Genomic DNA, 26,282 nt, shown 5'->3' with positions numbered 1-26,282 from the left:
AGTAAGCGAGTTGTGGTCGTTCTAATATTTTCCTCCACCGGAGCAGGAGCGCTTAATTGCTCCACCTGGCAGCTGGACAGCAGCTAAATTTTTTCTGCATACTCCATTATCGATTAGTCAAAAGCCCAGTTATCAGAGGGATAGCAAAACTTAACAGGGGTCCGATTAAAACCCCCAGACTGCTTCACCAGATGATTCCTTCTTTTAAGTGAAACCCTTTTATTACACAAAGCTTTTATAAGTGTGCATCTCTTTTTTAGCACACACACTTGATTCTGTGTCAAAGGTACGTTGACATGAGATGGCCGCTCAGTGGTCTGTGACCAAACAGTGTATAGCCTTTCTTTGCTGCAGGGACAATTTGCTATGTAATTTTAAAAGGACCAGGTTTCTCCTCACACAGCTGGACATGTTTTCGGTCAGGAACCCCAGCTGTTAAAAAGGGCCTGCCAATAATTCATCTCTTTTTATACCCAAGCAAAATAAGTAAGAGTGAGGATCAGAAGAAGCTAGAACTACACAAGTTGCAAATTGCCGAGAAAGGCTGAACACTGGGTACTGGGAAAGTCTCTGTTAACTAAGAAGCCCCGAGCTGAGTGCATCTCAGTTTCAGTGAACTGCAGACGGGTGTGGTCCAACCTCTGTGTCCGTCCTGAAGCTGACTGGAGCATCTAACTTAGCAATACAGGAGTGGAGGGGTGCCTGTTCTGGAAAGAGGGGGTTCTCTGTGGTGTCCTAGCTCATCGAGTGATGGTCTCAAGGGAAGACAAATGAAAATTGATGTGCAATTTGCCTGGGAAAAGGCTGCCCTGGAAAAAGAAAAGGCTGCCCACCAGCAAATTCTGGACTTAAAAGACAAAGCAAATTGAGACCCAGAAGCACGAACTGGCTGTAATGGAGTGGAAGATGTGCACAGAGACATGTATCCTGGAGCTGGAAGTTGGGGTCCTGGAGACTGCTGCGGTGGGAACAGACCCCAAGGACTCTGTAGCGGTACGCAAGCCCAACCTGAGTGAAGGGGGGGGGGGGGCGCGGATTTTGCTGGTCAGTGAAAGGTCCATCATAGCTAGTAGCTGTGAGCCCACAGCTGGATCAGGGTCTCCCTCCTTTTGGGGGTCACAGGAGTGTCTTCCCAAGAGGGGAGCTCAAAGAGGAATTTTAGGTATACTGCCTCTGCCACTGTCAGTATCCAAGTCTCTAGCAGTAAGTTCAGGAGGAGGGTGTGACGTTGCACTCTGTATGATTTTATGAAAATATGCTAATGAGTGTGAATATAATGTAACTGGAATATGCTTTGTGCAAACGGTCTTTTGTAAGGTATCATTACAAAGCTTATAATCTACTGAGTGTGGTCATCCTATTTGTATGTATGTATCATTCTTGTATCTGAAACTAGAGATATGAAATATAACTCTGAGGGCCTACTGTAATTATGCAAAGTATGGGCCATTAATGGTGGTTTGGAATCTTGATGGCTCCCATCAACCAGGCCAATTGACTGTGGATGGCTCTGTTTGCAGGCCTTCCTGGGAGGAATGGGAGGAATGAAGGCTGGGGTCTCACAGGACATGTGACCATGTCACCTGGTACTGAAATCCATCTTAGCTTCTTCTTTTCAGGCCTGGTCTACACTACAAAGTTAGTGTAATCGACGCAGCTCAGTGGAGCAAAGTGCAAGGCTAGATATTCTACATGCCAATTTAATTAAAAAGAAACCTGTCTGCTCTCAGAGAAAATGTGGACTCTGATTGCTCGAGCAACTGCTCAGGATCAGAACTTGCAAAGGGAAATTAAAATTACTAGCACAGTGTGGCTAGTACAGCATATTCCCAGACCCTAACACCAATTCAGGGGGGAGCTCTCAGTCCTAGACGGGATTTTGTTTGAAGGCACTAGGTTGCTAATCCCTAAAATGTTACAGAAAAAATATTGTTGAGAGTTGGGCAAAATCTAGTTGAAGCTGGTGGGTGTAACCACTGCCCTTCATTGAATACAGCGGTAAAAGACAGTTAAGCTCCTTTATGAAAAAACAGTAGCCTCCACCTCAAGCACATGCACACGTCATCATTGAAAACAGAGGCACAAGTGAGGCCAAGTCAGAAAGCCAGACTCAGCCTGAACAAACATGAGCTCATGGCTCTGTGCAAAGACTAGAGAGAGAGATTGTGGGCAAAGTGCTGTCTGAAAGGGTCTTGGAGCTGTGAGTAAAGAAACTGTCCCCTGTTTGATTCCTGCTGTAGTCAGGGAAACAGGTGTTTCTACATTCTTGTAAATAAACAAGATTACATCAAAGAAATATCTGACATCATCAATTTCTCTCCCAATGGAAAACCCCCCTCCAACAAACATAGTACCCAGAACTTTGGGTTAACTGCTGAGGTCAAAAGAGAAAAAAGTATATTAGAAAGGGCCCAGGAAGGTAATTTAGGGATTGACAAAATCTAGGAGAAAGGCCAGAGATGTTTTATACTGGCCTGAGATGAACAGTAGCAATTAGGAAGCTCTGAAGACTCATTATGTATGCCAAATATAGAGGTCATGTCAAATGAAAGAGCCCATGCTGGTGGCACAGGAGAAAATTGCCCCCCTGGAGCAAAGTAAACAAACAGTTGTGTGATCTCCCTTTTGGTGCTGGTTTAGTACCTGTATGATGTGCACACAGGAGAGGGGTACCACACAGTCTTTGGACAGTCTCATGGTTTATCACCTGGGTTCATTTCACAGTGGTGCTGGCAGGTGCCTGACTCCTTCTCCTGGTGTGCTAAAGAGCAAAGCTACTTGGCGCTGCCTCCAGGGAGACAGGGGGCTAAACACACTTTCGCAGTGGCTACTTAACTTGAATTAATTCACAGTTAATTCAAACTCACACAACCAAACAAATTCCAAATAGTAACTATAAACTGTATGTAAGGGTTTGAGTGAAGAGAAATAAACAATCAGTAAAACTAATGTATTTTAATTAATAAAGGTTTCGCCGGCAAGCATTCTAGATCACATGAACACATACTCCTGCAGTGTTCCTACCCAATAGTGTCTCTTCTCTCAGTTCCATCTATCCCCCACGTCTCAGGTGCCTGGATGGTGCACATGGAGACACATTGCAGACCTGAAAGGAAATGCTGTTAGAAACAGACTTTATTATATTAGAATCATAGAAGATTAGGGTTGGAAGGGACCTCAGGAGGTCATCTAGTCCAACCTCCTGCTCAAAGCAGGACCAACACCAACTAAATCATCCCAGCCAGGGCTTTGTCAAGCCTGACCTTAAAAACCTCTAAGGATGGAGATTCCACCACCTCCCTAGGTAACGCATTCCAGTGCTTCACCACCTTCCTAGTGAAATTGGGAAATGATAGTGCAGATATTGATGATCCAGGTAGGTGAAAGTCCTGTCAGAGGTGCAATGTACCTTAGAGGTGTGAGATTAAACCCTGCCTAACTACCTATTATACCGGGTACTCACTCAGGGTCCTTTTCTGGCTGAGTGGTGGGGATATTGATGCAGGCAAGTTGGTCCTCCCTGGGGATGGCTGGAGACGGACTAACCACCCAACCCCTTCAGGAATGGAACTGACAATCTTTACAGCTTGGTTCTCAGGGGTTCAGATGTAAGCAGGTAGGGCCTCTGCTGGATCCAAACTCCCAGATCCAGTGTGCGTTGCTGCAGGACAGGCAGGCTGCAGGTGGTGACTGGTATCCAGCTGTCTCCTCCTGTTACTGGCAGGCTGAGGTTACAGACAGGGCAGTTGCAGGGCCTGGAAGAGCTGTGGTGTCTCATTCCTTTGCTCCCTGGCTGGTGTCCGAAACGTGGTGGGAAATTGGGCTATTCACAGCCTCCCTCAGGCTCTGTACAGACCAGAGACTGCTTGCAGTGTTCCCGGACTGTCCTCTGCCCTCTAACTGGCTACTGGGGATTGCTGTTGTCTCCACTCCTCCAAGGGATTGAAGGAGGAGGGTTGCCAGGGTGACAAGGATGTCGCAGCCCACTTCCCTTCCCTCCTGCTGCTGGGGAAGTCAACAGTACAGGACTCTGTATTGAGCCATGAAGGGGTGTCCCTTATCTTGAGGCGCAGCCCTCTTGCTAAATAGGGGGCTACAGTTGCTTTTTAGCTGTAAAAGCTATGTACTTGTCAGAAACTATTATTCTAACATCCCTGAGATAGTGTTACTAGAAGATGAGACACATTAACTAGTGATTGTGTATGTCAGATCCGTTTTTGCTAGACATTTATGCCCTACATAATAATGCTTGACAATGGGCTGCAGTTCAAGCAGTTTTCAGAGAAATTTGTGTTTAGACATATAACTGCTAGTCCCCATTATCTCCAATCCACTGAGTTGGTGGAAAACTGTGAAAATAATAAACCACTAGGCCAACTAGGCGGTCGCCTAGGGCGCCAAGTTGTTGGGGGCGCCAAAAAGGGGTGCCCTGGGTTGGCAGAGAGGAGCCACCTTCCGGAGGCACTGGAGAGCCAGAGTGTCGGCTTGCAGGGGTGGTGAGCCCCAGCCATGGAGGAGCCGGCACAGCGCAGGGAGGCAGCAGCCCTGCAAAGGCGGCAGCGCCCCTGGCGGGGCGCAGCCACGCCCCCCACCCCTCCTGCCCAAGCTGCGGCCCGGCGACCCCCCCCCCCCCGGGGGGGGCTCCTGCAGGCTGCAGCAGATGGATGCGGGCGGCGGCCCCCGTGCACCCCCCGATTCCCCCCACGCCGCACTCGGGCTCTGCAGCTCCCGGGCATGTGAGCCGGTGCTGGGGCATGGGGCCCTGAGCCTGCTCCAGGAGGGGCAGCAGCGGCGGCAGCTCACACTCCTGGGAGCCGCAGAGCCCGAGCGCAGTGAGGGGGGAACAGGGGGTGCACGGGGGCTGCCGCCCGCTGCCCCTCCCACGGCCTCAGCGCTCTGCGGGGGAGGGGCTGTGCGCGCTGCAGCCCGGCAGCGTGTTTTGCCTCCACGTGGAGCCAGCATCTGACCGGCATGGGCATGATAAGGGGAGTCCCGGGGGGCAGTCAGGGAGCAGCGGGAGGGTTGGATGGGTTGGGAGTTCTAGGGGGGCCTGTCAGGGGGTGGGGGTGGGGAGAGGGATCGGAGCAGTGAGTCAGGGGACGGGGGGGTTAGATGGGTCGGGAGTTCTGGGGGTCCTGTCAGGGGGTGGGGAGTGGTTGGATGGGGCGTGGGAGTCCCGGGGGTCTGTCTGGGGGCGGGGGTGTGGATAAGGGTTGGGGCAGTCAGGGGACAGGTAGGGGGTAGGGTCCTAGGAGGGCAGTTAGGGTGGGGGGGTCTCAGGAGGGGGCAGTCAGGGGACAAGGAACATGGAGTCTTAGGTAGGGGGTGGGGTTCTGGGGGGCAGTTAGGTGCAGGGGTCCCAGGAGGGGGCAGTCAGGGGACAAGGGGCGGGGGGGCATTGGGGGTTCTGAGGGGGGCAGTCAGGGGGTGGGAAGTGGGAGGGAGTGGATGGGGGCAGGGCTAGGGTGGGGCTCTCTCTATCTTTTTTGATTGTTGAAATATGATAACCCTAGGCGAGGGGGGAGCTGGGGGGCGCATGGGGGCCAGCGCCCGCATGCATCCGCTGCAGCCTGCAGGAGCCCCCGGGGCGGGGGTGCCGGGCCGCAGCCTGGGCGGGGGGGGCGGCTCCCTGCTAGCGCCGCCGCCACCTTTGCAGGGCTGCTGCCCCCCTGCGCGGCACCGGCTCCTCCATGGCTGGGGCTCGCCGCCGCCGCAAGTGGGACGCTCTGGCTGTCCGGTGCCTCCGGAAGGCGGCTCCTCTCTGCCGAGCCGCTGCAGCAGCCCAAGCCCAGAAAAGCCAGTGAGTGGACTCGGGGTGGGGGCTGCCAGGGTGGGGTCAGGAGGGCTTGTGGGGGGGCTGTGCACCCTCCAGGGGAGTTCAGGGGGTGAGGAGAGGGGAACCTGGTCTGGGGAGCAGCACCTGGGCAGGCTGGCCCCTGGGGTCTATAAAGGCTCGTTGGGATTTGCCCCTCAATGAACCAATGTGCGGGGCGGGAGGGTGCAAGGTGGAAGTTTCGCCTAGGGCGCAAAATATCCTTGCACCGGCCCTGCCCAACAGTGTGCAACACTATCTCCAACTTTCCCTGCTGTCTGTCACACAGTTTACTGAAGCTCATTCATATTTCCTTTATCTCTGCTTTTCACATGAATTCTATCAATGTGATTGTGGTGGGTGACACAAACATCATGGGGGATGAGGGGCATCCTCCTAATTCTGAAGAAAGGCCAAGAAGAAATTTGTATGAAGAGAGTCTTATGGATCTTGTTTTCTTTTCAGAGTCTGTAATCATGGAGAATAGACCCAGGAGTGTAACTGGCTCTGAGTCCTCAGAGACAGTGAAGCCTCAAGGTATTGTCTTTAACTCTACAGTAGTGTTCACTTTGCAGAGGTAGTGAACAAAGTCCTTCCTAAAGAGAAAGGTTGCTTATCTGGGAGCAACCCCGCTATGAGCCCCTCTTTCCCTTCCTAGACCTGCAGGTTTCAAAGAGATAACCAGGGTCCCATCTTCTTCACCATCCCCTCTGCCCAGCTCTGCAGTGTTCCCTCCAGTCTATCCTCCAGTGCTTGTCCAAGGCCTGGGACATTCACGCCTTCCCTTGGGAGACTGTTCTGCAATCTGATACTGTATTGTAGTATTCCTTATATTCCTCAGAAGTGTCCCATTACTCAGTGAGATCTATTAGTCCTAGTCATACCCCCGTCTCTCAGGAAGCCATGTGCCCTGTTACCTACAACATGGCACTGAGAGCCAAGAACTCCTGACTCCTAATACAGTCAGTCCCTCTAACCCCAGGATTTATTTTTGCTGCTCTTCTGTGTATTCCCTCCGTTGCCCCACATATTGCCGGTATTAAGGTGTCCAGAACTAGAAGGAAAATATTCATGGGAGTTTCACCAATGTCATGCAGAGGAGGCCATCAAATCTGGTCAATGTTAATTAATAGGCCTGAGCCATCCTCTCCCTACCCTGCCAATAACTGGCAGCGACTACAGAATCTACACTGGGAATGGGTGAATCTTGTGTAGTCTAAGGTTTTCAGTACCCCTCATGGAACTGTTCTAGCTTCACAAGACTAGACTGAACTGGCAAATCTTTTTCCTTTGAAATTTAATATATGAATTCCCCTTTTATGCATCCAAGAGAGACGCACCTCTTAAAACAGTGTTTCCAGGTAATAGTATTTCTGTGTTGTGTGTTAGAGAGAGAAGAGCAAGGTTGTCGAAAGCAGGAGTCCTGTGTATGATATTTGTGCTCCAGTATTTCAATCAACTTTATTCAACTTCTCTTCTCACCCCATCGCAGCCAAATCCCAGTGCCCCATGTCCATAATCTTTGTATTTTCGTATTCCCACCCTCTGCTGCATTTTTCACACCCCCTTTTAATTAGATACTCTTCTTTCTTCTGCATTTTTCACCATCTTGCATAAGCAGAAATCAAACCCACTAATGTCAGTCAGACTTACAGCCCCACAATGTTAAAGTGGGCTTGAAACTGGCACGATGAGTTTTGCCCACCTTGAGTAGAAGCCGCTAGTATTAGGGTATCACGTCCTCTAGGCTCCTTTCCTGCTGCTAAGAGGTCTGCAGCTGCTTTTGCTGAGGGAAGCTAGTGATACTACAGCTATTCTACTATACCACTGGTAGCCTGGGTTCCTTAACATACTGCCAATCAGTGTTTCCCCATCTTATAGACCAACTAAAATCTTGCCCGTACCACTCACTGCTGAAAGTGAAGGTTGCACATGCACCGTTAGGGCTTCAGGGAGTGGGCAAGGCTAAAAACAGAACTGGAGCTTTTATTTACACACTGTGGGCTACATTCTGCTCTGACCGACAGTCCCTGAAGTCAATGCAAGGCAGTGGAGTAACACAGGGGAATTAGGTCCAACATCTGAACATGGAGGCTAGCAAATTTCTCTCATGCTTTTGTACCAACCAGATCAGTCTTGCCAATGTCCCTCTGGCTACAGTAGTAGCTGGTACACAATACCCAAATGAATTGGAAAATGTAGACTTGCCAAAACCATAATCTAACTCATACTTTTCAATGAGCAATTCAGACAATGGTCCCTATAAATCCATCAATGCCTCATTGATCATTTTGTTCTGTTTTATTGTGCAGCACCAGCTGGTAACACTGCATCGCCCTTGGAGGTCAGTCACCTGCTAGTTTGTCTTTCCCTCAACTGCTAAGAGGCAGACTAGCCTCTCTTCAAACCTGACTCCTCAGGTTCCTTAAGAGCAGTCAGTTACAACCCCTGCTTCCTCATTTAATAGCCCCAGTTGTTGTGGGATGCTAATACAGTATTTGCTGCACTGAAGGCTCCTTTGAGCTCCCTGAGATGTATCACACTAAGGCTACGCTTACACTTGGAGCTAGGGGTATAATTCCCAGCTCATGCAGACATACTCAATGAATGTCCTGATGCCTCTGTACCATGTGAATCCAGTTCTGTCTTCTTAACAGTACAGCACTGTGAACTTTGCAACACTAGTGCTGAAAGACCTTCTTAAACTGGAAGATTGATTAGCTGCGGGCAACCCCCAATGAGCCCTTCATTCTGTTCCAGCATGTTCATGTTTTGAAGAGAAAACAATGGTCCCTTCCTGTCCATCATCAGCCCTTATGCGTGGAGCAGAAGTGTTGTCTATAGTCTATCATCCAGGGCTTGTCCTGTGGTGTGTAAATGTTCCGAGACCAGGGACATCCACCCCTCCCCTTTGGAGACTGTTCCACAGTCTGATTCGTCCCATTGTATGGCACTGGTTGTGGTGTTCCACGGAACTGTCTTGTTACACACTGTGATCCCATGAGTCCTAATCATGGCCCTTCTCTCAGGAAGCCATGCCCACTGGTGCCTAGGGGATGACATTGGAAGCCAAGAACTTCTGACTTCTAATACTGCCTCTGACTCACGCTGTGGCCATGTCCTTGAAAGAACTTGTCACACTAGTCATGTGTCTCCCCGTGCCTCGGTTTCCCCATATCTTAAAGAGAGACAATAAGGCCAAGTGGCCGCACAGGACAGAGCTTTGGGGTCAGTAATTTATATCTGTTAAGCACTTTCAAGATGAAGTGCCTGTCCCTGATGTGCGAAGCACTCACAGCTCCCAGTGTGTAAGCAGGGGTTGTGAGCTGTGGACGTGGTGAGTATTGTTGTTGTTGTTTATGTATGCGAATACCCCTTTAGCTGTCTATGAGCCAGCTTTTACCTATTCAGCTATTTTAATCCTTCCTCATTAATCAATCATTCCACACTAAGTATCCAGCTCTTCTCTTTTGTATTCCTTCCAGTTGTCCTACATCTCTCTAATACTGACAGGCAGAGAAACCATAAGTAAAATATTATGGTATGTTTCACTAGTGTCATGCAGAAGTGGACGTCACATCTGGACAACATTTGTAAAGAGGCATGAGCTATTCTCTCTATCCTGCCAATAACTACAGAATTCAAACTGGGAATGGGTGACTTTTTTTGTAGTCTAAGGTTTTCGGTACCCCTCATGAAATTGTTTTAGGCTGTACAAGACCAGTCTGAACTGGGAAATCTTTTTCCTCTGCAATATAATTTATGGATCCCTTCCATCCCCCACCCAACAGAGACTTGACTCTAACAATAGTGTTTCCAACTAATGGGAATTCTGTGCCATTTCTTAGAGAGAGAAGAGCCCCAGAGCTAGGCTGGCAGGAGTGGGAGCCCTATGTAGGATATTTGTGCTCCAAGAGTTCAACTAACTTTATTCAACTCGTCTCCCCTCCACCTCAGCCTAATTGCCATGCCCCACGTTCTCAATCATTGTGTTTTCCTATTCCCAGCCTCTGCTGCATTTTTCACACCCCTTTTTTAATTGAGTATATTTCTTCTGCATTTTGCACAGTCTTCCATATACTGTCCTCAAATCCACTCATGTCATTCATACTTCCAGCCACAAAATGTTAAAGTGAGCTTGAAGCTGGGCACAATGAGTTTTGTTCTCATTGAGAGGAAGCCTCTAGTGTTAGGGTATCACATCCTCCAGGACTCTTTCCTGCTGCTGTGCGATCTGCAGCCACTTGTGCTGAGGGAGTGCAGTGCTATTACAGCTATTCCCAGTTGTACTGCTGGGACCCTCTGCTCCTTGACATACTGTCAGTCAGTATTCCCCAGCATTATGGGGGAATGGACCAGCCTAAGGTCTTTCATGTGCCACTCAGTACAGAGAGGGACCATTGTGCATGCACTCTTAGGCTTCAGGGCTACAAACGCAGCTAGAGAAGGGAGCATTTCAATTACGCAAAATGGGCTAAATTTCACTCCCACTGACATGAACAGGAGTCAGTGCAATCGACTGGTGTCTAGAACAGGGGAGTTTGGTCCAACATCTGTACATGAGGGGAGTGTCCAACTACAGTAGACTGGTCACCCACTATTCAACTCCCCAAAACCCTGCACCCCTTTCCCCTAGTCAGTAGAGCAGTGGGTGTTTCATATCGAACTGAACTAGAAAATGCCAACTTGTCGGACCCCTCATCCTTTTCACACTCTGCTTTTAGCCATCCAGACAGTGGTTTCTATGAGCCTAGCAATGTCTCACTGAGCATTTTGTTCTGATTTATCACACAGCACCAGCTGGTATCACATCGCCGAGGCCTGTGGCTGAGGAACCTTTGGAAGATGCCGACAGAGCTGCTTCACAGATGTTATCAACCAGAGGGTAACGTCTCTGAAAACAGGGTTTTAGGGGGAAAGTTTCTCCTCAGCTGGCACCGCAGGATCATTGCTGGGATGTTGTTTCCCTTGTTATATACTTGTAAAGGGGGGGACTCACCTCGAGTGCGCCCCATCATGGCTGCGCTTAGTGTAGCAGCTCTTTCCTCTCTAGCACCCTATGACACACTCCAAATGAACGTTAGCCAAAGTTAACAGTGGTTTTAAATTTTCCCCATGTTGGGAGTTCTACATTTTCCACAGGTAACATGTCAGTTTCCCAGAGTGTGGCCTCTCTGCCCAGAGAAATCTGGGTGCCAGTGTCCCTCCATCCCAAGCGTTCTTTGCCATTCACTTTGGCAACTTGAATAAACTCCAGTGGGTCCGACTTTACAAAACACATCAGGAGTCCCTCAGGCACATCTGGGGGTCCTGTGTTTATGACAGCTGCATTAACCTGGGCTGGATGGAGTGTGGGCCTAGATTCCTTTTTAGGACAATTGTCCCTCAGGTTTTCAGTGGAGTTACATATGGAACACCTCCTTCAACCGTCCTCCTGTGAAGGGGGTTTGTGAATGTGATTTTCAGGAGTCAGCAAAAAGCAAGGTTGTCCTTTGTTTGTTCTGCTTCTTAGCTAATATTGTTCTCTGTTTTCTTGACCAAACTCTGGATTTTGGGCCTGTAAAGAGAGCTGACACAGTCTATATATCAGGTTGTAACATAAACAGCATATGGATTTAGCCCTTCAGTGATCTAATGTTCACAGAATCAGAGGGTGTTGTCCCTTTTGTTTCCTAAATGATGGATAACTAAGGGTATGTCTACACTACGAAATTAGGTCTAATTTATAGAAGTCGTTTTTTTTAGAAATCGGTTTTATATATTCGAGTGTGTGTGTCCCCACAGAAAATGCTCTAAGTGCATTAAGTGCATTAACTCGGCGGAGTGCTTCCACAGTACCGAGGCTAGAGTCGACTTCCGGAGCCTTGCACTGTGGGTAGCTATCCCACAGTTCCCACAGTCTCCGCTGCCCATTGGAATTCTGGGTTGAGATCCCAATGCCTGATGGGGCTAAAACATTGTCGCTGGTGGTTCTGGGTACATATCGTCAGGCCCCCGTTCCCTCCCTCACTCCGTGAAAGCAAGGGCAGACAATCGTTTCGCACCTTTTTTCCTGAGTTACCTGTGCAGACGCCATACCACGGCAAGCATGGAGCCCGCTCAGCTCACTGTCACCGTATGTCTCCTGGGTGCTGGCAGACGTGGTACTGCATTGCTACACAGCAGCAGCAACCCATTGCCTTGTGGCAGCAGACGGTGCAATAGGCCTGATAACCATCGTCATGTCCGAGGTGCTCCTGGTCGCCTCTGTGAGGTCGGTCAGGAGCGCCTGGGCAGACATGGGCGCAGGGAGTAAATTTGGAGTGACTTGACCAGGTCATTCTCTTTAGTCCTGCAGTCAGTCCTACTGAACCATCTTATGGTGAGCAGGCAGGTGATACGGATTGCTAGCAGTCCTATTGCATCATCTTCTGCCGGGCAGGCAAGAGATGAGGATGGCTAGCAGTCCTATTGTACCATCTTCTGCCGAGCAGCCATGAGATGTGGATGGCATGCAGTCCTTCTGCACCGTCTGCTGCCAGCCAAAGATGTAAAAGATAGATGGAGTGGATCAAAACAAGAAATAGACCAGATTTGTTTTGTACTCATTTGCAAACCGCCCCCCCCCCCCCCACATCTGAGTTGAGAGTGCTGTCCAGAGCAGTCACAATGGAGCACTCTGGCATAGCTCCCGGAGGCCAATACCGTTGAATTGTGTCCACAGTACACCAAATTTGACCTGGCAAGGCCGATTTAAGCGCTAATCCACTTGTCAGGGGTGGAGTAAGGAAATCGATTTTAAGATCCCTTTAAGTCGAAATAAAGGGCTTCATTGTGTGGACAGGTACAGGTTTACATCGATTTAACGCTGCTAAATTCGACCTAAAGTCCTAGTGTAGACCAGGGCTAAGGGATTCTCTTTGCTCTCCTTATATTTCCCAGAGGCCATTGTTTTTGCCTCAAAGGCAGGAAGGCCTCATGGGGGTTTCCTCTGCTGCTTGTGAGTGTGATTACTTTGTTTACCGTATGTGTAAAATGCACTTTCCTTGTTCTCTGCCTGTAATCAAGCCAGGCAGACAAGTTAATCCACATTCCTTTGTCTAAGACTGACTTATTTATTCCCTGCCTCCAAAACATATTTTAAGAACATATTTCCACCACACATACATAGCTCTTTGTACGCAACCTGTATACACACCACATAATGATATTCATGATCAGAGTGTCATCAATTTTTATATAATACCTTACAAGACAATGTTTGGCTAAATATTCTGAAAACAGTGTGTCTTGAATGGCTATGCTAGTTGGCATAAAGTGGCTCCTAGGATCGCTCACCCCACCCCAAGGGCTCCTTTTCTGTTCTAATCTCCTGTCAGAGCAGTGGCCCCAAGACTTCTCCTTGGAGTCAAACAGACAAACCTAAAAGTGAAGTACAAATCACAATGAAAGAAAGTGCTTGGGAGGATAGGACTATAATTCAAAATGATCTGGACAAACTCGAGAAATGGCCTGAGGTAATTAGGATGAAATTCAATAAGGACAAAAGCAAAGTGCTCCACTTAGGAAGGAACAATCAGTTACACACATACAAAATGGGAAGAGACTGCCTTGGAAGGAGTACTGCGGAAAGGGATCTAGGGGTCATAGTGGACCATAAGCTAAATATGAATCAACAGTGTAACACTGTTGCAAAAAAAGAAAACATCATTCTGGAATTCATTAGCAGGAGTGTTGTAAGCAAGACACAAGAAGTAATTCTTCTGCTCTACCCCACACTGATTAGGCCTCAACTGGAGTACTGTGTCCAGTTCTGGTCCCCACATTTCAGGAAAGATGTGTACAAATTAGAAAAAGTCCAGAGAAAAGTAACAAAAATGATAAAAGGTGTAGAAAACATGACCAATGAAGGAAGATTGAAAAAATTGGGTTTGTTTAGTGTGGCAAAGAGAGGACTGAGAGGGGACATGATAACATTTTTCAAGTACCTGAAAGGTTGTTACAAGGAAGCAGGAGAAAAAATATTCTCCTTAACCTCTGATGACAGGACAAAGAAGCAATGGGCTTAAATTGCAGCAAAGGAAGCTTAGGTTGGACATTAGGAAAATCGTCCTGGCTGTCAGGGTGGTAAACCACTGGAATAAATTGCCTAGTGAGGTTGTGGAATCTCCATCATTGGATATCTTTAAGAGCAGGTTAGACAAACACCTGTCAGGGATGGTCTAGATGGTGCTTGGTCCTGCCATTAGTGCAGGGGACTGGACTTGATGACCTTTCGAGTTCCCTTCTAATCCTATGAGTCTATGATTCTCCCAACAGCCTCCTTCTTCTCTGGAGGCTCAAATAATGCTCAAATAAATTGGTTAGTCTCTAAGGTGCCACAAGTACTCCTTTTCTTTTTGCGAATACAGACTAACACGGCTGCTACTCTGAAACCTTCTTGTCTGGATTTCCTCTTATTCTAGAACTGCCCAGCTCTTCCCTCAGCTGGGACTCATCTTTAATTAGGCCTGGCTCACCCTCCAGGTGCACCCAGCTGTGTTAATGTGGGCCTGAGAAGACAATTAACCTTTTTCACCACCAGTGTGGGGTAAAAACCCCATTACAACACACACAAGAAAAGTCCTGTATCAGTATGGGATGAAAACAATGGGGCTGATCCACTTACCCTAGTTTTACACTGGTGAAACCTCATTGGATCCCCATTGGATCCAATGCAGTCACTCTTGGTTCATGCTGGTGTTAGCAAGAGGAAAATCGACCCTAGGGGTTTTGTTCCTGAGAGGTGGGCAATATGGAGGACTGATGTAATGATCCCCAGTCAGGCAGCCCAGCCAACAAATGGTTCTTGATGGGTTTCAGCTCATTTCAGTGAGCACAATATTTTTTCTCCTGTGAGCGAATCCGGGAGTATGTGGAAATCTCTGCTGAGCTCAGCTTCCCTTTTCCTGTAACTGCCCTTTCAACTCCCCCCTAGAAAGTTACTTTGAAAGGAAAAAAATGTTACATTTCTGAAATTCATGCACAGCCCCTTAAAGGGAACCTTGCATGAGCTGCTGTGACCTGAAATGGTCACAATTTAACTCATTCTGGTGAGTGGAGCACATCAATCTAGCTAGGAGAGAAAACAACTGGCCATTGTCTCTCTACAACTGTTTGACTTCCTGATTATATGTTACTGAAGGAATCAGTTCCCCAGACATTAAATGTAGTCTAGCTTTAGCAGCTTCAAATGTTTATTTCTTGATCCTTAGGAGAAAAATAATATATATATTTAATAGTGAATTATTGTTCCAGACCATGGGACTCAGTAACAGCGGCCACTGATGAAAAGGCCTTGGAGACGATACACAGGGAACAAAATAACCTGGTCAAATTACTTCAAAACAATGCTGGAAAGGTCTTGGACGAGTTGTTCTTCCAGTTGGTGATCACACAGCAGGACTACCATCGAATCAACAAAGGAAAGGATGCAGAGGACAAAATAAGAATATTGTTGGATATGATCCAGCGGAAGGGGGAAGTGACCTGTAAGCAATTTCTGGAGAGTTTACAAAGCCTGTTTCCTGATTTCCAACAGCACATACAATACTCAGGACAGGGTAAGTGGTGTCAGTGTGTCTGGTTTTAAAAAATCATTTTTCCACGTTAAGAATGTAATTGCTGCAACACTGAACGGGGGGATTTGTTCCCAACTCGATTCCTGCTTAGTAGATTCAAATGCTGCCTCCACCTCTTGGACATAAGGGTTTCCTGGAGAGGGAGGTGGTGCTCTTCCGCTATGGAAGGAGAATGGGGTGAGGATTCCAGGGCCTGCGAAGATGTATGCATCCCTAGTGCTGTATATAGAGTTCATCTGAGTAAGGGCCCCTGCCTGGCATTTTGCAGCAATATGTGGGATCCAGGGCAGGGTGGCCGAGACATAACTATTTCCTAGAGCTTTTGCAGATAGACGGTTGTAGCGAGGGCTGGGTTGGGGATGGGCCTTGTAATATCTTTGGGAGTTTTACTGGTGGTTGAGTTTTGCTGGCGTCTGCGGAGGGAGATACCACTGATTGATTTTGTTTCATGAATTTAATGTTGAGTTTCCAATTGTCACATTTTTAACTTGAGATAAATAAATCAGTACCTTCAGGCAGCTAATCCAAGGGGCTTATAGTGGCATGGTAGCTCCACTGTACTTAAGGTTGAAACTAGTTTACTGTTTAACAGCTGACATTTCTTACGTGCTCTATAATCCATGTGCGTACTTAGATTGCCTTGAAATTTGCTGTGTCTCATCAGGTCTTGCGGTAGGGTTAGTCCACAATTAGGGTCTTTTCAACAATGGGATCCTGAGGCACAACCATCATATATCAGCATTTTCCCGTTCTTCTAATATGTTTTGGCACACACCTGGGGCTCTGTTGCAAGCCAAAGTGTCTGTCACCTGAGCTCACATGTGGATCAAGGTGATCTGCTGTGCCATTGCTCTGGAGCCACACCTGTAAACTGAGACTCTTGAGTACTTTCCGCAGAAGCTTTCTGAGAACATGTGTTGGGCTCATTAAGTTCTCTGCCTGCTTCACCTGGAAGCTCTGCTTTTGGACTTTTTGCCAGAAAACAAAGCTTCTGGTGTAAAAGCTGATCTTTCAAAGTGCTCTTAAATCCACAGGCACACTCTGATTGGCTTGAAGATTCTCATTTGTGCCAGGGACAGAGTTAGAGGTTCAAGAATGGGAGTATTTGGTGAAGGAGTTCCTCAGATACATGCACTTCAGTAAGAAGCTGATTTTAATATTTCCATTGCTCAGAAACGCATGTCTGAGATAGAGCTAATGGTGCAAATTTGCGGTTCTTAGAATAAAATCATCTGAGAATATAACTTGTCCAAGTATCACCTTTACCCGAGAGTATGTAACATCATCTCCCATTTCACCTGGCCAGCTCCCCCGCAGTTTACTGAGAACTATTCTTATTTGCGCTGTCTCTGCTTTTCATGGGTGTTCATCTATATGCCTGTTGTGTGTGACCCTGGGTGTGAAGGCACCATCCTCCTCCTGAAGAAAAGCCAGGATGAAATCTGTCTGGGAAAACAGGAAAATCAGGACAGTCTCAAGGATCTTGTTTTCTTTTCATAGTCTTTTTATGTAAGGAGTACACCCAGGAATTCAGATGGCCCTGAGTCTTCAGAGATGGTGATTTCTCAAGGTTTTATAGCAGAGTGACAGCCCTGCTATAGTTAAGGTTAGGGCAATGTTTCCATTGAAAGCTCACTTTTCTAAGTGCCCTAAAATTTACAGGGTTACTCAGATTGCCTTGCTTCATAGGGATGTGGGGTTCTGTTAGTAATCCAGATTTGGAGACATTTGACCAAGGGCTTCCTGAGGTATAGTCGCTCCTCCAAAAAGAATTTCTTAAACGTGAGAGCTTTTGGCGACCTTTTTGTGCTCACAGATAGAGCTCAAACCAGGGCTCAGATCGTTGCATCAAGAAATTCAACACTCGACAGTTACCCCAAGAGAGGGGATGGCACCCGCCAGCCCTTGGGGGAAAATCAAATTAAAAAATTATTTGAAAAAGATTTTGCCACTCTAGCGTAGCTCGTCAGAAGCCTCTTGCGCTAAATGACAAGCTAGGTTAACTATCTAGAAAACTACCTCTGCCTTACAGCACCTCAGTACCTGTGAGGGAGTATCACAGTCATTAATTCTAAGCTTCAACCTGTCCCAGTCTCTGTGAGTTCAAATCCAACCCAATGAAGAAATCTGAAATAAAAGGGGATTTTTACTGTAGGGAAATGTAATCGGAGTACAGCAGAATCAACAAAACAAGCTGAAACTATTTTTGAACAGAAAATAAACTACACAAACTAATGCTCCCAGGGAGGTGAGGGGTGATTAGGGGTGCAAGAGTAGGTGGGAATAGGGGGACAGGGTTTGGGCCTGCAGTGAGGGATGGGGGTATGGTTAGGAGGGGGATACATGGAAATGGAAGAGAAGGAAGATGGGTCAGGGGTTAGGTATGGGAGAATGGGATAAGGATTGGGGGAAAGGGAGGTGAGAAGGGGGGGGTCAGAGAATGTGAGAGGTATCAGAGGAAGTTGGGGATTTAAGGTGGGAGGGGCCTGTTAGCCCTGACTTGTCCCCTTCCACACGTGTTCTTGGATCCAGGGGCGCCCTACCCCTCTGCAGGGATCTGAGCCCTTCTTCCTGCCTGCTATGTGTTCTGGAATCTGGGGCATCCTGCTCCTCTTGCTGTGTCTGAGCCCCTCTCCCTGGCCATCCATGTGATCTGGGATCTGGTTGAATGAATATAACACAAATTTAAACATCTGAAATCCAGAAAATGAATAAAGATACACTTCATCCCTGTGCTGGAGGAAGCGTGGTTGGGGTGGGCTGGCCAGAGTGTTTGGAGGAGGATCCTCATTTGGAGGGGACACAGACTGGCTGGACCTGGAGCATGGCTGCGGAAGCCTGGAGGAAGCAGGGGCAGGAATCCCAGCTGAGGGTGGGACTCAGCTACCGAACGAATCCTAAAGTATAACTACATTGGTTGTAATAAGTAACAGCTAAACTAACTGACCAACAGTTAAAGATCTACCTGGTGAAAGGGAGGCCACAAAGTAGGCACTCGGGGAACTAGTTGTTCCAAGACTTGCTACCTGGCAATCATGAAAGAAGTGAGCTGGGGTTGGAGCTGCTGCTCCTTATCGATCCTCAGGACCAAATGTTTGGTTCCATGAGGGAGAATGTGGACACTGGTGTGCTAGAGGGCACCAAAGATGCATGAATATCCCAGAAATGGGAAACCATCTGGGCTGTTCACAGAGGAGCATGGATAGATCAGATATTGCTGGCTGCCTGATACAACCTCAGGCCACATAGTGAGCCCACAGGGGCAGCCAGGAACCCACTGAACTGCAGTAGAGATCTACTCCTGCTGTGTGACTAGAATCTGCTTCAGCAGCCGTCACTCCAAAGCATGAAGGCGCTACAGCTTCTCAATGGGCTAAATGAAAATGGATAGCTTGTCTCCTGGGAGGAGGTAATAGGCCAATCTCCCAGTTCTGGCTGTGGTAGAAGGAGGTCTTAGGGGTGAGAAAGGAAGGAGAATCAGTCCTATGGACACATGTACACACTGATGACACATGCGCACACATACATCTTTTCGAGTAAAGAGAAGGGGAGGGTAATGCAATGAGAAAATGGTCCTTCCTCATGATTACTTGGGGGTGTTAGAGGAGGCAGAACAGGAGATCTGAGCACGTTATCCAGCACGAGGGGATGACACAGAGCATCCCAACTCTGAATAAGAAGGGAGCATTTATCAAAAAGAGCCAGATACTCCATTTCCCAGAAATGGCCAGAAAACAAAGGAACTGAAAGTGAAAGGCCAGTAAGAGTGCAGTGCGGGGAGGCAGAGTGAAAGGTGGGGATCTGGGTGAGCCTGATAATTGCTAGGATCTGAGGTTGCTTCATTGTTTATCTGCGTATAGTAACTTGTGTGTAGAGTGCAGCTCTCATCTGATAATGATGGAGTCTGTCCATAAATCCCGCAACTCTGTACCTGTAAAGACAACACAGTCCCCTCGGGCAAAGAGAGCAGGGCTAGTTGGAATATAAGTGACTGAGCGTCCTGCCTGCCACCTCAGAGGACCTGGTCTCAACGTGTGCAGAGAAAGGTGGGGGTCTGTGTTTATGCCATTCTCCTCTACACCATTAATGCAAGTATTAAATAAGATTGGATGAGACATCAATCCCTGTGGGACTCATTGGCCCCCTTCCTACCTGCTGATCTCATGCCCCCTCACAGACAGAAACCTATGTGGGGCTGTGTACGTCGTGGTTGCATTGTGACCACTGTCCACTTGCTCTGCCGGCACAATGTGGCTGCACTGCACACGTAAGAAGGCATTGCTGGCAAGCGCGGCCCCACTGAAACTAGGTCCACGTTCTATTTCTGTTCAGTGCCCTGAGCAGGAGGGTGATGGAAAGGAAGTGAGCGTGGTCAGGGAGTTCCTCATGTTGGCTGTTCCTGGCAGCTGGAGTGGTCATAGTAGCTTGTGTGCAGCCCTCAGACCTCCGCTTTGACCAGCATTGGAGACTGAACTGATCCCCAGCAGCCCAAGAACAGGGTGCCAGCCCTGGGCACAGCACCGTTAAATTCCACCGATACGCACACCAGTTACAGCAGATGGTGCACCACAAAGACTTTCCCCTACTTTGAGGGCAACCACCATATTGAGACGAACAGTCCCCCACTCCTTGTCTTCAAACTTCTAAAATCTCCTCCCTGAGGAAGTGGCCTGAAGTGCTAATCTCTGGGAGGAGCTGTCATTGAAAGGGAAAATAACCCTTCCCAGGAGCAGCTCCCTTCACTCCTTCTCCTCTGGGCCTCTGGATTCCCCCTCCCTCTGCCCCCAACATTCACCTAGATCCCCACAGTTTGCCATCTTCTCCACTGAGTTGTGGGATTGATTTAGAGCAGGACTCCTTGGAACAGGGACCTCTGCTTCTCTCTCCCTGTGTTACTATACTGCACTCATTACCATGGTATCCGAGTGTTGACACATATCTGTAAAGCAGCCTCCACACCCACTGCTCTCAGTAAATACCAATGAGAGAGAGTGAAGTAGTCAGGACAGGGGCAGGCCCTTTCCTTGTTTATAACAGTTATAACAGCTTCTCTTCAAGCCTGTCTACACTAGGAAATTTGCACTAGCATAGCTACGCCAATGTAACTAGATAATTTGAAGTAGTGGAGTTTATGCTGATGTGGCTAGGTAATTTATCAAAGTAAATTGCACCAGTTCAGAATATTTATATTGTGGAGGGGAAGGGGAATTTCCAGTAGTGTAGCAAAACCTTTGCAAATTTCCTTAATGTAAACAGTCCTGTGATTTTAATGCATTTCTTAAAGCCCCAACTGCTGGAATCATGTTATTGCATGACAATCTCCCAAAAGGCTTCACACTTAATGGGTGCCAGGATCTTTCACTAATCTCAGCCAGCAACTCTGATTCCCAGAAATAGTCTTGGGGAGAATGAAATAAAAGTGAGATAATAGTTCAGGTGGTGCCCACAGTCAAACAAGTCAGTGGCAGAGCCAGGAATAGGACCCACGAATCTGGATTCCTAGTTACCCATTTGCTAACCATTAGACCCCAGTCCCCTCCCAGAGTCAGAAATAGAACCCAGGAGTCCCGACTCCCATTCTTCACCACTGTTCTAAATCCCTAGGTTCCACTTCCCTTTCAAAGCTTGGAGTAGGACCCAGCAGGCCTAACTCCCAGCCATGGTGTTTTAACCACTAGACTTTACTCCTTTCCCCGTCAGGGACAGAACCAGGAGCCTTGACTCCTAGTCCTGCTCTAATTACTAGGTTTTCCCTCCCAGAGCTAAAAATAGAACCCAGGACTGCTCTAACCACTAGACTCTATTCCTTAAGAGTCCTATCTGCTGCCCCTGCTCTACTCCATTAGACAAAGTTAGGAGTGAAAGCAAGCTGACTAGAGGAAGGCTGTGTGCATTCTGTGCAGTACAGCATAACCTTCATATCACTAAAAGTTTGCAGAAGAAAAGCCATCACGTCCCCTAATGAGAATCATCACTATTTGAATATTGAGTGAGCAATGTAAGGCACATTTAAAAGTGAATCTCTGAGCAAGCTGGGACTTTAAATAGCATAAGTGACCTGGGGATGGGCTGTGTGGAATGGGAGTGACCTGACTGGATCGAGGTCTGGGTGAATACATATGAAACAGACTGTTGTGTTCCAGGTCAACACAGTAAAAACAAAAATCATGATTTTCCAGGTAAAGCCTGAAAACAATCAAAACAGAGAGGTGGGTGAGGTTCTGTGCCTTGCAAAGTGCTGGAGGTCAGACTAGATGATCATGATGGTCCCTTCTGGCCTTCAAGTCTATTAGTCTAGAAATCGTATTAGAGAGACATGGAGATTGAACATACCCTGTATTATATGTACAGGGCCTGATAATAAACACATCAGGAAGTTTCAGATCATCTATCAAAACACTGCAAGGAAGAGTGCTGCAGGGTATCTACGCCATAAATAAATAATTAAATAGATACCGCTCCCCAGTGAAACTGTTGCTAAAACTATCTGAGAGCAACATCCAACCCATTCTACTACATGGGAGTGAAATCTGGGCCCCGCATCTAAGAACGGATTATACTGACTACTATAAAACCCTCATAGAAACCCTCCGCCTGCAGTTCAGTGCATGGGGACTTCAGCACCACCAGCTACGGAGCAGAACTGAGCCAATTCTATTAAATCAACAACCAGAAAAGAATGATCAAAACCAAGATGTGCTCAAAATACTAGACCAGCAACTAAAACACCAACACATCAGTCACTGGAAAAACAAATCAAAAATAGCAACAAGCTGGACTGCTACAGAACGCTGCAGAGATTGGTCACCCTAGCAGCTTCACTACAGTGACACGGGCAGAACTAAGGCAGATTGTCTCCAATTACAGAATCAGTGACCATAAACTAGAGGTGAGAATTAGGAGGCATAAAGCAATCCAAGTCCAGAGAGGAATGAGTGTGCTTCCAGCACGACAGAGGAGAGAGACTGAGACAGGAGACTCTTTCTACTCCAGTGTCCTAAATATGAGGGAGTGCAGGAAAATATTCCCTCAAATTATCAGAAATCCTAAAAGACATCTGATCAGAAATGCAACAGAGAAAAAACTGTGACTGGCCTTGTGGGACAGAAGGCAAAACGCTCTGTTATATGAGACCTTTATATGAGACCTTTTCCTCCCTGAAAGGGAGGGAGGCTGTCCCCCGATAGCAGCCCTGTCCCCATACTTAAGCACGCTGTGCCCCTGATTTTGGACTCATCCACCTGAATTTGGGCCCTATCACGTGAATGGGGGCCCTCCCCCACCCGTGAATGAGGCTGACAGCAGGAGGACAGTCACAGGGGAAGCAGCTGGGTAAGGATTGCCTGGCTGTCTGGCAGGACAGGCTCTGAATGGTGGGAAAGCAGGAAGTGACTGCACCCTTCTCCTGCCTGCACCACTCTACGATGAAGGGCAGCCTGACACTGCACTGGACTTGGGAGCCGGGCTGTGCCCTGAAACTGAGCTCAGATACTTGGTTTGCACTCTAGGCTGGGCACACCCATGGCACCAGGTATCAGGCCAAGTGCCAGTTAGGAGGGGAAGGATGTGAACTTTTCTGGGCTTTCTTTGCTGACACTCCGCAGCTGTGTGGTTTCTAGTCATTGCAAAGGAAAGGCTGTGACCCAGCCTCCCTGAAAGAGTTTTACTTTTAAATTCCTATTGATTTCTATTTGTATGGCATAAGGCAAACCCAGCCGAGCAGAGACCTCTTTAGGAGCTGGGATCACTTTAGCTTCTGACACAGAAAAGTTAAGTGGCATTAGTTATTACGAAAAAACCCCCCTGGAAACGCAGAATACAAATCCTTGGGCTAAATCCTGGAGGAGTTCTTGGGGAGGTGGGGATTGCAGAAGGGGACTCTACACACATGAATTTCCCTTTCCTTTGGGCGTGGAGTGAGCTACCTGTGCAATATACTTCGGGTGACCATCCCTTTCCTGTCCCAGGCATTCTACCTTTTTGGCAAAAATGGAGTACGCACCCCTAGTGGGGTGCAGAGGAACGTTGGGGGGGAGTGGAGATGCCAGCCCTGGGTGGGAGGGGAGAACAGGGCTCCAGGACGGGAAGGCAAGGTTTGGGCGAGCCGCAATATCTGCACGGAGGGGGAGGGGGGCAGGGAGGGTATGGGCAATGCCAGCCCCAGGCGGGAGGGCCAGCAGAGCTTGGGTGAAGAGTGTCACCGGCCACATATGGGAGCAAGCTGAGCTCAGGTTCAAGCCCTGGACGTAGTGGAGGCAGGTCTTGGCTCAGCCACTCTGGTCAGCCCTGAGTGCAGGGGAATAAAAGGGGGTGCAGGGAATGGGTAAGCCCCACTTGGGGATGGGGGGCAGGGCTTGGGAGGTGTCCTATTTCCCTTTGGGAAATATTGTCACCCTAAATATAACCTCTGAACCCAAGGAGGTGGGGTTGGGAATGGCACCTCCCCCCCCCGCCCTTGAATCTAGCAGTAAGTCCACCCACAAAATCAATAACAGCCTGAGGCAGCATTAACTTCCACACGAACGCCATCTCACATCCCCTTTGAATTTTAATAATACAATGTCAGCAATCCTCAAAAATAAGGGACAGGTCAAGGAGAGGAAATCTATCCCTGAATAGTGCTTGGGGTGTTGCTATAGACCGCCGGGATCTAATTTGATATGGATAGAGCCCTTTTTAATGTTTTTAATAAGGAAATACTCAATGGAAACTGCGTGATCGTGGGGGACTTTAACTTCCCAGATATAGACTGGAGCACGAGTGCTCGTAATAATAATAGGGCTCAGATTTTCCTAGATGCGATAGCTGATGGATTCCTTCATCAAGTAGTTGCTGAACCGACTAGAGGGGATACCATTTTAGATTTGGTTTTGGTGAGTAGTGAGGACCTCATAGAAGAAATGGTTGTAGGGGATAATCTTGGTTCAAGTGATCATGAGCTAATTCAGTTCAAACTGAACGGAAGGATTAACAAAAATAAATCTGCAACTAGGGTTTTTGATTTCAAAAGGGCTGACTTTCAAAAATTAAGGAAATTAGTTAGGGAAGTGGATTGGACTGAAGAATTTATGGATCTAAAGGCAGAGGTGGCCTGGGATTACTTTAAATCAAACCAAGCATCTCAGAGAGGTGATTAAGAAAAAGCAGAAAGCAAACAGGGAGTGGAAGATGGGAGGGATCAGCAAGGAAAGCTACCTTATTGAGGTCAGAACATGGAGGGATAAAGTGAGACAGGCTAAAAGTCAAGTAGAGTTGGACCTTGCAAAGGGAATTAAAACAAATAGTAAAAGGTTCTATAGCCATATAAATAAGAAGAAAACAAAGAAAGAAGAAGTGGGACCGCTAAACACTGAGGATGGAGTGGCGGTCAAGGATAATCCAGGCATGGCCCAATATCTAAACAAATACTTTGCCTCAGTCTTTAATAAGGCTAAAGAGGATCTCAGGGATAATGGTAGCATGACAAATGGGAATGAGGATATGGAGGTAGATATTACCATATCTGAGGTAGAAGCGAAACTCAAACAGCTTAATGGGACTAAATCGGGGGGCCCAGATAATCTTCATCCAAGAATATTAAAGGAATTGGCACCCAAAATTGCAAGCCCATTAGCAAGAATTTTTAATGAATCTGTAAACTCAGGAGTTGTACCGTATGATTGGAGAATTGCTAACATAGTTCCTATTTTTAAGAAACGGAAAAAAAGTGATCCGGGTAATTATAGGCCTGTTAGTTTGACATCTGTAGTATGCAAGGTCTTGGAAAAAAATTTGAAGGAGGAAGTAGTTAAGGACATTGAAGTCAATGGTAAATGGGACAAAATACAACATGGTTTTACAAAAGGTAGATCATGCCAAACCAACCTGATCTCCTTCTTTGAGAAAGTAACAGATTTTTTAGACAAAGGAAACACAGTGGATCTAATTTAGCTAGATTTCAGTAAAGCGTTTGATAGCGTGCCACATAGGGAATTATTAGTTAAATTGGATAAGATGGGGATCAATAGGAAAATTGAAAGGTGGATAAGGAATTGGTTAAAGGGGAGACTACAACGGGTCCTACTGAAAGGTGAACTGTCAGGCTGGAGGGAGGTTACCAGTGGAGTTCCTCAAGGATCGGTTTTGGGACCAATCTTATTTAATCTTTATATTACTGACCTCGGCACAAAAAGTGGGAGTGTGCTAATAAAGTTTGTGGATGATATAAAGCTAGGAGGTATTGCCAATTTAGAGAAGGACAGGGATGTCATACAGGAGGATCTGGATGACCTTGTAAACTGGAGTAATAGTAATAGGATGAAATTTAATAGTGAGAAGTGTAAGGTCATGCATTTAGGGATTAATAACAAGAATTTTAGTTATAAGCTGGGGAAGCATCAATTAGAAGTAACGGAGGAGGAGAAGGACCTTGGAGTATTGGTTGATCATAGGTGACTATGAGCTGCCAATGTGATATGGCTGTGAAAAAAGCTAATGTGGGCTTGGGATGCATCAGGAGAGGTATTTCCAGTAGAGATAAGGAGGTTTTAGTACCGTTCTACAAGGCACTGTGGGACCTCACCTGGAATACTGTGTGCAGTTCTGGTCTCCCATGTTTAAGAAGGATGAATTCAAACTGGAACAGGTACAGAGAAGGGCTACTAGGATGATCCGAGGAATGGAAAACTTGTCTTATGAAAGGAGACTCAAGGAGCTTGGCTTGTTTAGCCTAACTAAAAGAAGGTTTGAGGGGGAGATATGATTTGCTCTCTAAAATATATCAGAGGGATAAATACTGGAGAGGGAGAGGAATTATTTAAGCTCAGTACCAATGTGGACACAAGAACAAATGGATATAAACTGGCCACCAGGAAGTTTAGACTTTGAAATTA

At 47.3% G+C, this 26,282-nt stretch overlaps 1 protein-coding gene across 1 annotated transcript in view; it reads left to right on the top strand.

The window, feature by feature from the left end:
* The first annotated feature begins 6,281 nt into the window (after nucleotides 1–6,281).
* Nucleotides 6,282–26,282, top strand: part of LOC119566353 (interferon-induced very large GTPase 1-like) — a 33,122-nt gene continuing 13,121 nt past the window's right edge. Inside the window, 3 exon segments of the mRNA XM_037899022.2 lie at nucleotides 6,282–6,349; nucleotides 10,607–10,697; nucleotides 15,089–15,393. Of these exon segments, the coding sequence (XP_037754950.2) occupies nucleotides 6,289–6,349; nucleotides 10,607–10,697; nucleotides 15,089–15,393 (457 nt within the window). The 5' untranslated portion in view covers nucleotides 6,282–6,288.

The sequence above is a fragment of the Chelonia mydas genome, chromosome 6 (genome assembly GCF_015237465.2).
Source record: "Chelonia mydas isolate rCheMyd1 chromosome 6, rCheMyd1.pri.v2, whole genome shotgun sequence".
Lineage (NCBI taxonomy): Eukaryota > Metazoa > Chordata > Testudines > Cheloniidae > Chelonia > Chelonia mydas.
Note: the sequence above shows the minus strand (reverse complement) of the source record. Positions and strands in the feature narration are given on the sequence as shown.